Below are 18,913 nucleotides of genomic sequence, written 5' to 3'. Positions count from 1 at the left end.
TGACTTCTCTCTTATATTCCACTCCTTTTCTAACAACATAACAGGTTGTTGTCTTGTTAGAACTAAGATTTGTAGTTTTGTTGTTTATATAAATCCACACACATTGTTTGGAAAATGGCTTTACCCTTCATGGGTTGATTTGAGTTTGGGGTTAAAAAACCATTCAAAACAAACAAACAAAGAAAAAGAGAGATTCTTTGATATAATATTCCTTCATTCATTCAATACTACTAGGAGTAGTTCATTAAAGTCCAAGCTTTCCCACTTGAAATTTCATCATGATGTGCACACTATCTCTCTCTATATATTTAATTAGTAGAGAAACTAAAACAATTAATTTAAAAAAAATAAATTATTTGACTTCATCATGAGAGCCATGCAAAGAGAGAGGGTTGTGATTTAGGATGGGATATTAAAAGGTGAGTATAATTTAAGTATAAAAAATTTTCTCTCATCAATCTTAACACAAGTAATAATGGGAAATTAAATAGTTGAATTTTAAAAAAAATGGATTAATCCATAATTAGTGATAAAATTAAGGACTAGATAGTAAATTAGTCAAAATAAAAACTAACATTTTAAATAAAAGTTAATGAATTAATTTATAAGAACAATTAATTTTGAATTTTACGACACACTTAGATCGGATTTAATTTTTGCTGCCGACGTTCGATAGAGACTCACGATAAATTTTGAGACGCACGACTTTTAAAAGCGTAACGAAGACCTGTTGCGGTCTGTCACAAGTTTGATATGAAAATCATATCGTTTAAGGATCAATTTTATATTTTAATTATTTTTTTATTAATTTTATAATTTTGTATATTAAAATTTTTTTTTATTATAAATAGTTTTATTAAAACTCACTTTTTAATTTTTAAAGATTTTCAATAAAATTTTTAAGTTTTTAGTCATTTTTTTATATATTATCTTAATCAAGCGATATTAATTAAAACTTATATCAGAGTCTAAATAGTTGTTGAGCGATAATAAATTTAAGAAAATTAACGCATCATTATGGGAGCCAAATAAGTCAGAGTTTTTGTTTTGTGGTTCATATACTGAATTCGTAGCTGTCAATTTATATCATTGTGATTGAATATGAAAATAATCTTACATATAATACTCACTCCTTTGAAAAACTATATATAAATAAAACTGGATCTATACAATAATAATTCATGATCTGTGAATATTATAAAATAATAACTATTTATATTTTTATACAAAAATTAGTAAAAATCTTAAATACTCATTTATACTTTGATCAATTATTTTAGGCCATACAAATTTTTTAGTATTTTAAAAATAATATAAAGTAAATTTCAATCATCGTCTCTGAATCTATGGCTATGTAAAAATATGGTTTTTAAATTTTAATTTATAATATAAAACTTACTTAATTTTAATTTAATTAACATTAAAGTCTTATAATTTATGATAGCATGTTTCTATAAAAATAATAAATAAATATAATGTTTTCATGAAAATAATTAAAAAATATTAAAATATACTGACTAATCACACATGAGTTTTTTTAGAAGATATTAGTTGTTGTTTCATTGATATATCAAAGCCCCATTGAATAAAAAAAATAAAAAGGGATTGAGATATCAAATTACAAGAGAAAGATTCATCTAGTAAGGTTTGTGCAACTAGCTTGTGCTTCATTACAATCCCTCTTACCAAAAGTAAAAGACAAATCTTGAATTTGGAGCGCCAGTCTTGATGTCTCCAATGATAACTTTGATAGCACTTGGAGGTTGAATTTGGACAAATCTTTTATCAAAACCTCTTGTAACAACTAAGGGAAGTGTCTTACGACATAAGAGAGCTTCCACCGTGAGTAGATAAGATATTGGGCTCAACCTTTTGCATAACCAGCCACAAGGATAGCCTACTTGATCTCTAGCTATTACTGTAATACTCGGCTAGACACAGGCATCAGAATTCTTACTTTCCGGCGGAGTCTTCGTTGGAATCTGGATAATCCCTTGTTACATGGATCATGTTTTCTGTTTCTTGATGAGAAATGTGTGGAACCAAGGCTGACTTGTGATATGCTGACCCTAGGAGAATGGGTTCTATGTGTTTAAACATAGTGCATGCAAGTCAAACTTAGTAGATAAAAGATAAAACTTGATCATGTATGGGATTATTCCAGCTGTGCAGAGAGTTTAGCGGCTTGCTACGGGTCCCGGCGGCCTTAAGTCGATTTGGATTCTAGTGCCGGTGGCGGTTCGAACCGTTACAGAGAGGTACCGGTTTCCGGGCTGTTACAATCACAGTCGTTGCACTCTCTTTTCTCTTCTGAGTAGAAGCACCATCAAAGTTAATTTTAATGAAATTGCTTAGGGGTTGCCAACTCTATTGATCTACTGTAAGAGTTTGGTGGACATTTCCTTGTTGGGATTAACTAGCTTTAAAATCTTCCTAGCTTTTAGAGCCAATTGAACAACATTATGAAATGCAGAGCTATCGTCTCTAAAAATAAGAGCATTCCTAGACTTTCAAAGTTGCCAAAGAAAGAAGACTAATAGGAAAACAAAATCATCACCTCGGTTCATGTTTTTCAAAGAGAAAGATAGTCGTCCAATAATCTATCATTGATGCTTCAAGAATTAAAGAATATTTTTCAAAGAAGAAGATAGTCGTCCAATAATCTCTCATTGATGCTTCAAGAATTAAAGAAGATCTAATTCTGAAAGGAGAGTGAACCCATATCTCAATAGCCTGAAGATATTTAATAAATATGTATTTCAAATATTCTCTTTTCACGTCGTATCACATTTTGAAAGTACAGAGAATATTCTTCTATGAATAAGCTCATTAGATAGCAAATGCTCCTTGAGCAAACTTCAAAGGAAATCTCGACTTTTGGAAGGAGAGAAAATTTTCACATTTCTTCCTAAAAGGAGTTAGTTGCTTGAGTAGCACTTGGTCCCTAAATCGGATGAGAATTAAAGCTTCTTTGATTTTGAAGTTTCTGCTGACTATGTATACTAATCTGACCTCGTAGACTCCCTTCTATCATAATGTCAAGTACGAGAATCTTCTTACTAAAAGAAACTAAGGGGTATGAATAGAATGTTTTTCACTCCTTGATCCTTCAAATTTTGCTTCAATAAATTGAACTTCCATTTAACATATTGGTTGTTGATCAATTAATTGTGATACTCAAATAATTGAAGGATTATACTTTGACCATCCCAAAAAGATATGCGATCAGTTATTGCCTAAAGAACGAAAGAAAGAAAATTATTTTCCTTTGAAAAATCTAGCAAAGAGTTCATATTAGAGATGAGTATCTAGCTTGTTTAGCCAAGAGGGCTCTATTAAAATATTCTATGTCCCGAAAACCAGCCATCCCACAATTTAGAGCATAACTGATTCCAAGAAATCCAATGCAACCTTCTTTCCTCTCGTTTTTGTCCCCACTAAAAATTAGCTACAAATGAAATTAATATCTTGATACAAAATTCTATTTCTTTTCCTAAAATTATTTTGTATTAATTTTCTCACTTTAATTTAATTGCAATTTTCTTTAACTAATTTAATTTATTTCTCTTACTTATTTAATTTAATATTGAAATTATTTATTGTTTTTTAAAATATTCAAGTGCTTATCTAGCCCAACCTAATTGATAAATGACTTCTTAATTTTTTTACAAGGATTGCCAAATTTATATTTATTCATTATTAATTTATCATTATATAAAGATATGCATGAAAACTAGATGAGTATTGGAGAAAAAAAGTGAATTACAATTCATTGAACAATCTCTTAAGACTTATTGTATTAATTATTACTTTTTTATCTATAAAAAATTTATTATTTAGGGGTTTCACTAATAATAACTTAATAAATTAACTAATTTAATATTTCAGTTTTACTTTCTATTTTTATCAATAATATTTTAAGATAAATTATTATTTGGTCAATTGATATTATAATTATTTATATATTTCCTTTTAATTTTATAATTAATTTATAATTTTATTCTTTATTTTTAAAACTTTATATTTCATATTCACAAAAGACTTAACTGCTTAACTAATTAGAGAATAGGGCTGAATAGGCATGACTTTATATGTAGGTTTTTCTCTGTGGTCCCTTTGTGGTTCAATATTCTCGTTTTTTCCTCTTTCTTAAACCTAATTTCTTCTTTCTCCTTTCCCATGGAAAACGATCTGCATCAATTGACTATCGATGAAAAAGAAAATATTATTGTCCCTATTAAGAGCTCCAGAGATATTCCGATCGTTACTTATGATTTCCGTATGATGAGAATGTTTCTCACATACAATCCAATTAATTTTCAGAATATACAAACCTCTTTGACAGATTTATGGCATCTTTTAGAGGGATATCTATTATGAAATTAAAGGCGAAAAAATATATGTTTCGATTTTTTAATAATGTTGATTTTGAAGATATAGGGAATGGGGGCCATTGGTTGTACAATCGATTCCTCATTGTTTGGAAGGAGATACAAGCTATGTCGCTGGGCTCTATGAGAATTAAAGTTTGTTTGGACATTCGGCAACCTTTAAAACGGCGGAAGAAGTTTGTTGGAGATGATGATACTGTATTTACTGTGAAGTTTCAATACGAAAAGTTAACTATTTTTTGCTATCCATGTGGGAAACTGAGTCATGTAGAGGCTTTCGGTGACTTGCGGCTGAGGTGGAAGAAAGAAAACATCAAGTTTGGTTGCGGTGATTTCCTCATAGCAACTGTTCGTCGGAACCAGAGACTGACAAGTCTGACTGCATGATTTCGACAAGCTCCGCTGGGATTTGTATCAAGTTTGAATAATTTCAGTTGGTTTTGTCAAGTTGATGGAGTTTTGTTTCAAGCTCAAGATTTTATTGGCTACGGTTTTGTTGTGGAAAACTATAAGAGTATATTTCAACGTGGTGTTTCTGGTTTTTTGAAAGGAAATGGTACGCCGTTAATTGTTGAAACTTTAGCTCTCCGTCACTATTTGCTCTTTGCGATAAAATTTTTGCCTTTTAATGACTGCATTTTTATGGACTATTTGCAGATGATTCAAGCTTTTCGGTCTCCATATTTAGATATTTCTGAACTGGGTTTGATTTTGAATGATCGTAAATCTTTGTTAGACTCTAGAACTGATATTTCTATCAGATGAGTTCGTCGTCATGCCACTCTAACGACTCATACTTTGGTTAGAAAATCTATTAGGCATAATCGTCTCTCTATTTGGAATGACATCCCTCTTTATTTAATAAAATTTTATTAATACAATCAGTAATTCTTCAAAAAAATATTTCGTTCTCCTAACAAAATTAAAAGAGGAAGGAATAGAAAATATAAATGAACATGACAGAGATGAAATTTAATTAATTATAAAATTAAAAAATATAAATATAAATATATATAAAATTCAAAAATTAAATTATAATTTTAACCTAAGCCAATGCTCTCTCATCCTTTATCTTAGAGCGCGGCTCATCAAGCCTAATTCTCACTAGGGGAGCATTACTGTTCCGTATGCTCTCCGTCTATCAACTTTATAGTAAAATTTCATTTATTCATTTAATTTTAATAATTTAGGAGAAGATAAAAAATATTTTATTTTTATTTAATATAATTTATTTAATAAAATAAATAATTTTTATAAAATTACATATGGTTTTAAAAAATAAAAATTTTATAAATTAAATAAAAAAATAAATTTTATATAAAATAAAAAATTTAATAAAAAATAATTAAATTAAATTCTTATAAAAGTTTTGATTTCAATGTTCGAAAAACTTATATTTTACAAATGAATAAAATTATTAAGAATCATATTATTTCAATAATGATTTTTTCACTATCTCTATAAGAAATTTATAAAATTATTTTTATTTAAAATCTTTAATTTAGTTAGATAATTATTTTAATATTCTAATTAAAGTAAAATTATTAAATACTTATACTCATATTTAATTAAAATTTTTGAGAATTTATATTAATATTTAATTTTATTAAATTATATTTTATTATAATTTAAAATAAAATTGAAAAACTAACTCAAAACATTGTATTTAAAAAAACTTAAGTATTTTTAGTGACTATTCAAGTCTCTGCTAAACAAATAAAATATATTCATCACAAAAACTTTGAATGTATATCATATTCTAAAATTTTAACAAAGAAATTTTTTTGCTGTTAAACAAAACTTTTTCAATCACTATTATACATCACAAAAACTTTAGTTTAAACCGTATAATAAAATTTTTTAAAATAAAATTCTTGTCTTCAATAACTCGTATAAGATTTATTTTAAAATAATTTTAACATATTAATTGTTATTTATAATAATTATTTTTTAATTCAATTAAAAATATTAAAAAAGGACTATTAATATTTTTATAAGTATAAAACTTTACAAATAATAATTTTTTATTATAATAATAATTATAAATAAAATAATTGATAATAAAATTAGTCATATTTTTTAAATTATAAATAACTAAAATTAAAATAAATATTAAATTTAAAATAAAATAAATATTTATATGTAATGTACAATATATTGTAAACTCATTTTTATAATTAAATTTCTCAATTATATTAAAAAAATTATAGTTATGAAAAGAATTATAATAATAAACAATATAAAAAATTATTTAATTAATAATACAATAGTTTATCTTTTTAATTATATATGTATATTTTAATTAATTCGAGGGTATTACACTATTATATAATCTAAAATTAATATGTTAATTTATTATTTTTTAATTAATTGATATTTTAAATCACTTCAATTTAATGCATCAAATATTATTGTAAAATTATTCAGTTATTGTAATATTTTGTGTACATTTATGTTAATATTTATTAATAACAATAATCACTATTATAAGTTTATCACAAACATATATTTCTTTTTTGAAATCAACAATTTTGTAATAATTTAATTAATTTTTTAATTAAATTTTCTTTATTTATAATAAAATAATTTATTTTTAAATTAAAATATCTATTTAAAAAAATTCAAATTATACCCTACTCATAAAAAATTCATTTAAATTTTTTATTATAAAATAAATAATTCCAAACGAAAATTGTAGAATTAATATAATGTCATTAGTTCATATAAAAAGAATAATGATAATGTCATTTTGTTGATTAAAATGATTTTTAGTTTAATAAAATTAAAATTTATTAATGTAAAAGAATAAAAATTTTTATTATAATTTCAAATAAAATTTATAATACATAATTAATATATATTGATAAATATATTAAATAGTTCGATAATATTCTCTTATAAATTATTTATATTTCATTATTCACTAAATAATTTTGGTATTTTATAGTATTTTAATAAAATTTAAATATTTATTTTCTATTTTTCTTATTTTAAAAAAATTGTCTATATATATTACTTTATCTTTAATTTGCTACCATTTTAATAAAAGTTAAAATATTATATTTTTTAGTCACGTAATACTTTTAATTTATAAATTAAAAAATCAATTTAAAATTTTTATATAAAAAATATGTTGATGTCCTCTGTTTGACTATAAATTTAGATTTTAGGATATATTTATATGCTTTTCATATTGTAATGGTTGAAATAAAATTTTATGTTTTATTTTACTTTTTCAATGTTATTATATTTTTATTTTATTTATTATATATTAATTTTTTATAACCAATTAAATTAAGTTCTTTGTTATTAAAATAAGTGAAATTAAGAATTTTAAATTTAAATGAAGTCTAAAATTAATTTAATAATAAAAATATTATTATAAATAATATAAAAACTTAGAGTGATTTAAGTAATTCTATTATTTCTCTTTTTCATATATATATATATATATATATATATAAAGTATTGAATATGAAAAATAATATATTTTGTCGAAAGTAAAATCAATTTATAAAAATTAAAATTACAAATAATTGTTTGAAAACAAAATTGAAAAATTAAAATATTATATATGTGTATTTTTAGAGACATAATGAATAAAATTAGTTTAAATTAATTAAAACTATTAATTCAATAAACCAAATTCATATAGGATTTCAACTAACTTTAGTGCAATTATAAAATGGATAGTAAATAAAATAAATAGTGTATTAACTGTTAACTTTATTTTAATATAATAACATTTACAATTAAGTTAAAATTATATTATTATTTAATAAAATCAATAAATTTTAAATAAAATTTAGAGTTATATTTAGAAAATTTCTAATAATAATAAATTTAGGTTATATGGAAATTAACGCTTTTTAATTTTATTATTTGATTATTTATCTTTTAAAAAACAGAATTTAATTTTTTAAACTTTTAATTCTTTTTAACAAAAATTATTAATTAAAAATATATTTTCTGAATATTAAAAAGTTTAAGTTAATCTAATCATTTTTATTCTTACTATTAACTTTGATTATAAGTTAGAAGCATCTAATTATAAAAAAATTTATTTGGATTAATGTTTATTTATCTTACTAATATTAAATCTACTAATAAATTTATATAGAAAATAATTATTGATATAATTAATTTTATATTTATGGAAAATATAAAAATTATAAATTGTACTTTAATAAAAAGACTTTTATAGAAAAATGTTATTTTTATAAATTTATAATTTTTTATTTAATTAAGAGTGAGCTATTAATATTTTTTTTCAAAAAAATTATTAATAGCTTCTTATTTTGTTTTTTTTTTTTCTTTTTGAGAATAACTTTCTTAATTTTTTAAAACTAACTAGTTAATTTCTATTTATAAATTACTCAATTAAAATATTTTTATATTTTATAAAATTAAAATTTTGATCTTTCAATAAAAGAAAATATTAGTGATCAATTAAAAGTTTTAATTATAATAATTAAACATTAAAATAACAGCTATTAAAAAATAATACATTTTTAAAAATATATATTAAATAAAAAATATAAAAATATAAAATTAAAATAAAAAATATATATAAAAATTAATAATCTGACATGTGAAATTTAACCAATTTACATAAAAAATGATGAAAAGATTAAAAATATTTATTAAAATTAAAATTTAAAAACGTTCTAATAATTTTTCAAAACACAATACCGACTTAATAATATCATTACCTAAAACTATTTTTTGGATAGAAAGGGAACCTTCCCCCGCTTTAAATATTTATTTTTGGAGTAAATTAATAATAAAAAAAAATAGGTGTGAAACCTAAGAAAGTGGGAAATTGGCATGTGAGGTTCCAAGTATTTTCATGTTTTTTTCCTCTTCCTTACCCTAGAATTTACACGTCGGACGCGTAGGTCCTACACCGGATGCTAATGTTTACGTGTCAATATTTTATTCGGCAGCTTCAGTGTCAGGTTTCAAAATTTTTTTTGTCTCATCTACCCTTGCACTTGTCCGCGGTTCTTGTTTGGAGACGCGGGCATAAGTGCAAAGGAATGGCATAATTGAAATAAAAGCAAATAATATGGGCAAATGTGATAGATACTCCCGTATAACAGTAAAGTAAAACGCGTTATTTATTTCTGCAAAGAAAAAAAGCGTAAAACCCAGTGGAAGACTGGTCTGAGTTTTATCTCGTCACAAGAAAAGCTATATGGGCCATCATCATCCTACCAAAGTCCTCCTATCTTAAAATCAGAATTCTCCAAGAATCTTTTTCTCTTCTTCCTTTTGATTCTGTGAATTCTCTTTTTTAAAGGGTGAATTGGTTTCTCTAGTGGTGAATATGGCAGTGCTGTCTCTTAGTTCGCTTCCGTTGGGGTTCAGATTCAGGCCAACTGACGAGGAATTGGTGAATTTCTACTTGAGATTGAAGATTAATGGAAATGATGAGGATGTCAGAGTCATTCGAGAACTGGATGTCTGTAAATGGGAGCCATGGGATTTGCCTGGTACTTTTATTTTCTCTCATCTTTCCCTCTTTAAATAAACTTTTTTTTTCAGCTTGTCTTTTAATTGATTTAATTTTGATTTTGGTTTTTGTAATTTTTTTTTCATAGATTTATCGATTATAAAGACGAAGGATCAAGAGTGGTTCTTTTTTTGTCCACTTGACCGCAAGTATCCGAATGGGCACAGATTGAATAGGGCAACAAGTAAAGGCTACTGGAAGGCAACCGGAAAGGATCGGAAAATAAAATCTGGGAACAACTTGATTGGTATGAAGAAAACTCTTGTCTTCTACACTGGACGTGCTCCTCGTGGTACTAGAACCCATTGGGTCATACATGAGTATCGAGCCACGGAAGACGACCTAGATGGCACTAAACCTGGACAGGCAGGTTCCATTTTCTTTCACTTTTCACTTCTCAATCCATATCTTATTTTATATTCGACTCATGAATTGCCTGTATTCAGCTAAAAGCACAATTACCAGCGATTCATGGTCTAATTAGTTCATTTGTGTTTGTTTATTTGAAAATTATTGGTCTCCTATATCAAAATTCTCACATTTCTAGTGTTGATTCAATTTCATGCAGAGCCCCTTTGTCATTTGTCGTTTATTTAAGAAACAAGATGACAGCGTGGAAGGTTTGAACTCGGAAGAACCAGAAGCTACTCTTTCTTCCCCTACGGCAGCGCAATCTTCTCCTGAAGTTGCAGAATCTGACCTAGCTCTGCCACAAGCATCTCCAGTAAATGCATCACCATCCAACATTCTATCTTTTAATAAGTGCTTAAATCCCCATCAATCAGTAGTTCAAACAGTAGATGCAACCACACTTGAGGTGAGGAGGATTTCAAATGTCTTAGAACCACTTTAAGGTAAAGAGAAATGCGATTTATTAACCATTTTATTTATTTATGCTTTTTATTCTCAGGAGGATACACAGCTGGAAGAAGACTTGAATTGGTTTGTGCAACCACCTGAGCCTCTAGATGACAAGCTTTTTTCTCCACTTCATGCACAAGTACAAGCAGAAGCAGGTTGTTCGTATTACAATGTTAATGACTGGAACAGCTGTAACAGTGGGGTGCAATCTCATCATATCACAAATGAAACAGATGCTGCTTATGTAACTAGTTTCCTGAATGACATCCTTCAGCAGCCAGTTGAACACTCTTGTGAGGGGGCTGGGAGCATTAAGAATGTTGCCTTTGATGAGTACCCTGAATCTTATGTTGGGCTAGATGCTAAAATTACCCGAACTTTGGTAAGCGGATTTCACTAAACTTATTGCTGCATGTTTTATGGTTTTCCATATTTTGCCTCTGATTTTTTTACTTGGTACTTCATATTGAAGAAAAAAAATTATTACCTTTGATTTACCTTGTATATTATACTGTAACAGCTTGAAGAGGAGTTGCAAAGTCCTGTTTGGCTTGAGGAGGAGATTGACAAAAAGCCGCCTTTGCATGTTGAAACAATCCCGGAAGATAACAGATCTGTAACTTTTCTCCAGCTTCCATTACATAATGAAACATATGGAGGCCGAAGTTTTGCATCAAGTTCTGGTACAGATCAATTAACTAATTTCCAACAAATAAGCAACCATATGAATCAAATTGGCAGCAGTGAGAGTGTTGGAACTGGAATCAGGATTAGGGCTCGGAATCCACAAAATTTACCAAATGCTGGGAACTCTGCCATGCAAGGTCTTGCATCAAGAAGATTACGTCTGCAATGTAAATTGCAAGTTCAGCCGCTTCAATTTGGTGAAAAGCTAAAAGAACATAAATTGGAACAACGTGTGCCAGAGGTGAGAGTTTGCAAGTGATGCTGAGTTGAGTAAATGGTATGGTGTTATTTAAATGTGGATGTTGAATATCTTTGAATTGAGTTGTGCAGGAGTTGAAAAACAGGGACAAGGATGCTTCTGTTGGCATTGATAGTTGTAGTACCAAGGATGAACATGAACAGTGGAGGTTTTTCCTTTCTGAAAACAAAGAAGTCTCTGAGGAACTGATGCCTAACCCTGGATCCAATGTGAGGCTTAGGAGCCATGCTTCAATGCTCAAGAAGGTTCCATCCATGTTCTTGAAGGCTTCTTCTACCCATTCCCCTATTTGGTCTATTATTATGTTTGGAGTAGTTTTCATAGCGATTTTGCTACTGATCTTAGTTAGCAAGTGGAATTGCCTTGTTTTTGAAACTGCATAGAGACCTTGGATCAACATGTAGTTTCATTCCCCCCCCCCTTCCACCCCACATCGTTTTTTTATATTTTTATTTTTTGGGGGAGTTGTGATTACCATTTGGACCTATGAAATAGTTTGCTAGGTTGTATTCTTGTATATCTGTTTTAGTTAGTTAATTAAATATATGTTCTAACCGAGTATTCCTGTTCATCCTTCACAAACTTCTTGTTTTGAGCTTGTGGGAGCTTAATCTTATTGTAATGCTTGGGGTAGTTTTTATGCAATTTTGCTGCTGATCTTAGCCAGCAAATGGCATCGCCTTATTTTTGAAACTGTTGAGGGATCTTGTATCAACGTATAGTTTCAATTCCCCACCTAATCTTTTTTTATCATAATCTTTCTGTGGGAGTTGCGATTACCAATTGGACCTATGCAATAGATTTGCTAGGTTAATATTCTTGTATATCTAAATTCGTTAGTTACTTAGTTAAATATGTGTTCTAACTGATATTCCTGTTCATCCACAACTTCTTGTTTTCAGGTGGTAGCTTAATCCTATTGTTATGCGTGGAGTAGTTTTCATATTTTGCTACTGATCTTAGTTAGCAAATGGCATCGCCTTATTTTTGAAACTGCTAAGGGACCTTGTATCAACGTATAGTTTCAATTCCCCACTTATCATTATTTTTGGGGGAGTTTGTGATTACTAAATTAGTTTGTTAGGTTAATATTCTTGTATATCTAAATTAGTTTGTTAAATATATGTTCTAACCGGGTATTCCAGTTTGTCCACAACAACTTCTTGCTTTGAGCTTTGTGTATTTCTTTCTTGTGGGAGCTCAATTTCATAGTAATACTCCGAATCAGGATTTTCTTACCTGACTTGCAAAGCTACTGGGCTTAAAGTAGCGAGTTAGAGTTTAGCTGAATAATTGAAATTTTAAATTCACTAGTAACTTGCCTGTTTTTGAGTTAAGTTATCCGAAATTATGATACCTTGAGTTCCATTCTATTCATTATTGAAATGTAATAATTAATAATTAGCAAGTCACTCTTCATTCTATTCTATTGATTGAAATGTAATAATTAATAATTAATTAAGGAGAGAAAAATAATAATTAATATAATAAATACATTTTAATCAATAGGATGGAAAGAAGTGTTGGACAATTACTTCTTACTATATTTTGATTTACTACTCATTTTGATTGAAAGAGTAGTAAATACAGGTATATGAGGTAAACAAAACAAGATATATAAAGTAAAGGAGATCAAAGTTGTGTTTTATTGAACAACATATTTCTTTGTTTAAATAGTTAGATTACAACGGAAAATAACAAAAATTTGGTCAAATAAAATGTGAATGATAATTTATTCAACATTCTCTCTCTTAAACTAACATCAGTTTAATCCTCTCGCAAATTAGACAAACTCCAAGTAATCTTCTAAATTTCTCAAAAATTGAAAATTTGAGGGTTTTTATAAATATATCAGCTAACTAGTCTTTACTCCTGCAGTAGATAAGATCAATTACTTTTTCATTGGTGAGCTTTCGCAAATAATGATACTTGACATCTATGTGTTTATTTCGACCATGTAAAATTGGATTTTGAGAGAGTTTTATAGCAGAACAGTTATCACAATAAATTACATTTGCTTCTTCTTGTATGAACTGCAATTCGGCAAGAATTTTCTTCAACCAAATTTATTGACATGCACAAGAGGTCGTTGCAACAAATTTTGCCTCTGCTGTTGATAAAGTAACAATTGGTTGCTTTTTTGATGACCAAGATACAACTGTCGAATCCAGCATAAAAACATGACCAGAAGTACTCTTCTTATCATCTTGATTACCTGCAAAATCACTGTCGGTAAAACCGATTAAATTAGGCCTTGCACCTTTCTTATAGAATAATCCAAAATCTCTAGTTCCTTGCAAATAACGAAGAATCCGCATGCCAGCTAAAAGATGATTCTCTGTTGGATTTTCCATGTATCTACTAATCAGACTTACAGAGAACATAATATCAGGCCTTGTGGTAGTTAAATACATTAAACTACCAACAATCTGCTTGTAGAGTGTACAGTTAACTTTCTTCCCTTCTTTATCATTGCTTAACTTTACTCCAAATTCTGTTGATGTAGTCACATGATTACATTCTTTCATTTTGAACCTGTCTGAAATTTCTCGCAAATACTTCTTTTGAGAAATTGAAATTCCAAGAGAGGATTGAATCACCTCAATACCAAGGAAATAATGCATTAAGCCTAAATCAGTCATCTCAAAATCTTCCATCATTGACTTCTTAAAATTATTAAACATGAGAGTATCATTTACAGTAAATAAGAGATCATCAACGTATAAACACATCAAGGGTGATCCTGTCACCAAATAGTCCCAGCATCATATCCGTGCCAGGCCGTAAAATGGGATCCTGGTCTTCCTGTTATATCATAACATTACTTACCATTGCCCCAGGGCCTCATCTGGCACCTGGTCTTCGCATTCCATATCGTGCCAGGCCGTAGAATGGGGTCCTGGTCTTTCATTCCGTGCCAGGCCATAGAATGGGGTCCTGGTCTTTCCTCAGGGACTAATTGGATCATACAGCATTCACCCACATTTACAGCCAAGAATGCAGTGCTACATATTCATGGATTCTAATGCAACAACCTATTACATCTCATGGCATTCATGATGCATGAATCATGCTAAAGCATTTATTATTTACTTTAAAACATAAAGAGTTATTCCACTCACCTCTGGTTAGCTCAGACCAGTGGAGCAACTGACTCACTGCTGGGGTCCTCGGTTCCTCAGGTCCGAACCTACACAGGTGGACTCAAATGAGGGACCAAACATCTATGAACATGACTCTAAAAATACTCCCCAAAAACTCCCTAAAACACCTTAAAACATCCATAGAAAACATGCAAAGGAGGGCTGAACAGGGCACTTTCGGTGGCAGGTTCGGTGGCCGAAAGGCCCTCCAGAGCCGAAAGTCATGCACCTTCGGCGGCACTTTCGGCGGCCGAAGGTTCCCTCCAGAGACGAAACTCATGCATGTTCGGCGGCACCTTCGGCGGCCGAAAGTCCCTTCCAGAGTCGAAAGTCCCTTCCAGAGTCGAAAGTCATCTTTCGGGGGCAAGGTTCGGCAGCCGATTCATGCTACCACAGGCAGGTTCGGCGGCCGAAAGAACCTTCGGCTGCCGAACCTGGTTTCTCCCAGAAGGGCAGAAACTCAGCTCAACATGCATAAACGCCTCCCAACACATTCAATCATGCATACTCAAGCATACAAGCTCCTAGGGGCTTCAAACTATCCTAAACCCCATCTACAACACATCAAACAACCCATATTGTTCATAAACATACATAAACTCATAAACATAACAATAACCTATCATGCATTTCTACCCCATAGATCTTCATAAAACTAGTTTAAAACATGCAAGAAAGGTTGGATCTAAGCTTACCTCTTGAAGATCGAGAGGAAAGACGATCCTAGCTTGGAGGTAGGGAGAAATCCACTCTTTGGTCTCCAAGCTTCCAAACTTGCTCTTTTTGCTCAAATCTCTTCAAATCAACATAAAGCTTGTTAAAACGTGAGAGATCGGAGGAAAAACATCAAAAACGAACCAAAGGGGAGCATGAACTCACCGTGGCCGAAAATGGGGAGAAAACTCGCCCGTTTCGGCCATGGAGCTCTTATATAGGGCTGGCAGACCACCTTTCGGCAGCCGAACGTGCCCCCACATCTCATGCAAGTTCGGCGGCCGAACATGAGGTTCGACGGCCGAACCTTTGAGACTTGCGGAAGCCTAACTTGCCCCCCTAAACCATCCCACGTTCGGCGGCCGAACCTGGAAATGCCTCCTTGGTCATTTTCATACAAAAACTCAATTTCCTTTTCACTTAAAAACACAAAATACATTAAAACATTTTATGAAAACATGGTTTTACCCTTCTAGAGGTTTTCGACATCCGAGATTCCACCGAACGGTAGGAATTCCGATACCGGAGTCTAGCCGGGTATTACACTGAGGGTTTTGTAATCCCTGAGAATTCTGGAAAGATTTGCAAGCTTCAAAGATCCATTTATGGATTGAAGCAAGCTTCTCGGAGCTGGAATCTTCGTTTTGATGAGACAGTCAGGGACTTTGGATTCATCAAGAATGAAGATGAACCTTGTGTTTACAAGATGGTTAGTGGGAGTGCGGTTGTATTTCTAGTCCTATATGTGGATGACATATTACTCATTGGAAATGATATCCCTACCTTGCAAAAGGTTAAGACTTGATTAGGGAATTCTTTTTCAATGAAGGACTTAGGTGAGGCTGCATATATCCTTGGTGTTAAGATCTATAGGGATAGACCTAAGAGGATAATCAGTCTGATTCAAAGTACTTATATTGACAAGGTGCTGAAAGGGTTCAGCATGCAAGATTCCAAAAGAGGATTCATGCCCATGTCTCATGGTATTCATCTCAGCAAAAATCAATGTCCTATGACATCTGATGAGCGAGAACGAATGAATAAGATTCCTTATACTTCTGCTATTGGATCTGTCATGTATGCCATGTTATATACTAGACCAGACATCTCATATGCATTAAGCACAATAAGCAAATATCAGGCAGACCCCGGTGAAAGTTACTGGACAGCTGTTAAGAATATCCTAAAGTACCTTAGAAGGACTAAGGATGCATTCCTAGTTTATGGAGGTTTGGAAGACGAGCTAGTTGTAAATGGTTACACAAATGCTAGTTTCCAAACCGACATAGATGACTTCAGATCGCATTCAGGATTTGTATTCACTTTAAATGATGGAGCTGTTAGCTGTAAAAGTTCCAAGTAGAGCACTATAGCAGATTCTACCACAGAAGCTGAGTATATAGCAGCATCAGATGCAGCTAAAGAGGCAGTCTAGTTGAAGAAATTCATCACAGAGTTGGGAGTGGTTCCCAGCATTGCAAATCCTATAGACCTTTATTGCGATAACAATGGTGCCATAGCACAGGCAAAGGAGCCCAGATCTCATCAGAGATCTAAACACATACTCAGGCGATATCACCTTATTCGAGAGATCATTGATAGAGGAGATATCAAAATATGCAAAGTAGACACAAATGACAACATTGCAGATCCACTGACCAAGCCTCTTTCACAGGTCAAGCATGATCAGCACACTAGGTCTATGGGTATTAGATACTTGTATGATTAGGCCTAATGCAAGTGGGAGATTGTTAGTGTATTTGCCCTAGGCCATTATCTTGGACCTTTTTGTATGTCGTTTTGGCTATTAATATTAGAGGTTTTTATCATCATTATTATTTGTTTGCATATTACATAATAATGATTATCATTCCTGGTTACTTATTATTATGTTGATAATAATAAAATATACCTAGTATGATTATTGATTGACAATCATGAGATGATTATGTATATGTTGATATAATTCAATAATTATAAACATTTGTTAGAGAACAAAGTATTGGATGGACCCGCATTGAGACCACTACACGGGTTATTGTCATAAGTGAATCTCAAAGTAGTTATATCTTAATCCTTTGACTTGAAATTGTCATAGTTTCCAACATAAGAACTATTATGTTTTGACATAACCAAACATTGTCTTTAATCGGACAATCATAAAGGTTATGATTGTGCATAATAGAAATTATGTAGAGGATATTGAACAATCAAGATAGGATTTGTTCCTCTCTTTGAGAGAGAAATCTTCTGGGCCCTTCGATAAGTGAGACTGAGAAATGCATGGTCATGCTCAAATGAATTGATAGTGTGATCAATATCATTTGAATTTATCAATCTACTTAGAGATCGAGAAAACATAAGTTTGAACATTATAAGTTTGACATTGACCATGACTTATGTTCAAACTAGATATCGTGTGACAAATGGATTAATACATCTTCTATTTATTAGGTTTTATCGGACTATTGATCCTCATATTAGTTGGGTAGTCATAATGTCTTGCTAGAGGCCACTTATGACTTATGGGCCTTGTGGGACTAGACCTATTGCCAATTAATGTGAGCCTATTGGGTCACACACAAAAAAACGTTGTTGATGTGCTATGACATATTAATGGGCTAAAAACCCAAAGCCTATTAATATAATTAATAATAATAAAGTGTTATTATTATTAATTATTTATTATTATAAGATAATAATATTTAAAAGATCTGCGGTCTATCTGTAAATGTTACAGATAAGGGACTCTATCACATAAGATATTTGAGTATCTGTGAGATTGTGATAGTGGGTTCTGAACACAACTCTTTTGGGAAAAGAGTTGTGGGAAAACAAAAAGACTGAAACATATAAATACTCCTTCTACGAATTGTGGAGCAACGATGGTTTTTAGAAAAATTCAGTCTAACAGTTGCAGATTATGGAGCACATAATCTATCCATCCTTGAGAGAGCTAGCACTCTAGAAGGATAGAAGACGTTCATGTAGATACCATTGAGGGTGTTTGTTTGAAAAAGTAGCACCATTAGTCCGGCATTGTATCTTCTTGACGAGATTAACAAATTAGTCTCATATCCTTCCCTTGAAATAAACGAAGCACTCGGATTCTGGGAAAGGAAATAAGAGATTTTTATTTTTCCGCTGCTCAATTTGGGTTGCAATAATCTCTGGATTTCCTAACACAGTTAACTCCCAAGTTTGATTTCGTTCAATCGCAACAATCTCGTCATCCATGGCCTTGCGCCATTTAAACTCCTTGACAACACTTTCAAAGGTAGTAGGATCACAATGTGAAAAGAGACTAAAGTGAGTGATAGGACTTTCGGATTGATCCACTCCA

The 18,913-nt window shown here is 30.4% G+C and overlaps 1 protein-coding gene across 1 annotated transcript; it reads left to right on the top strand.

Moving 5' to 3' along the window:
* The first annotated feature begins 9,518 nt into the window (after window positions 1-9,518).
* On the top strand, window positions 9,519-12,284 carry LOC110625945 (NAC domain-containing protein 91). The gene is made up of 6 exons (XM_021771660.2): window positions 9,519-9,886; window positions 9,995-10,272; window positions 10,475-10,723; window positions 10,817-11,149; window positions 11,288-11,695; window positions 11,785-12,284. Exons 1-6 carry the CDS (start codon window positions 9,721-9,723, stop codon window positions 12,094-12,096), a joined length of 1,746 nt encoding a protein of 581 aa, XP_021627352.1. The 5' UTR covers window positions 9,519-9,720; the 3' UTR covers window positions 12,097-12,284.
* Window positions 12,285-18,913: the final 6,629 nt, after the last annotated feature.

This window comes from Manihot esculenta, chromosome 1 (assembly GCF_001659605.2).
Source record: "Manihot esculenta cultivar AM560-2 chromosome 1, M.esculenta_v8, whole genome shotgun sequence".
Lineage (NCBI taxonomy): Eukaryota > Viridiplantae > Streptophyta > Magnoliopsida > Malpighiales > Euphorbiaceae > Manihot > Manihot esculenta.
The sequence above is the reverse complement of the archived record's forward strand: the minus strand, read 5'-3'. Positions and strand labels throughout refer to the sequence as shown.

Bases quoted from the DNA above. Each gene is read 5' to 3' on its own strand.
- LOC110625945 (XM_021771660.2), top strand. From the start codon at position 9,721: ATGGCAGTGCTGTCTCTTAGTTCGCTTCCGTTGGGGTTCAGATTCAGG. The intron at 10,724-10,816 runs GTGAGGAGGATT...TTTTATTCTCAG, and splicing joins TAGATGCAACCACACTTGAG to GAGGATACACAGCTGGAAGA. The intron at 11,150-11,287 runs GTAAGCGGATTT...ATACTGTAACAG, and splicing joins CTAAAATTACCCGAACTTTG to CTTGAAGAGGAGTTGCAAAG.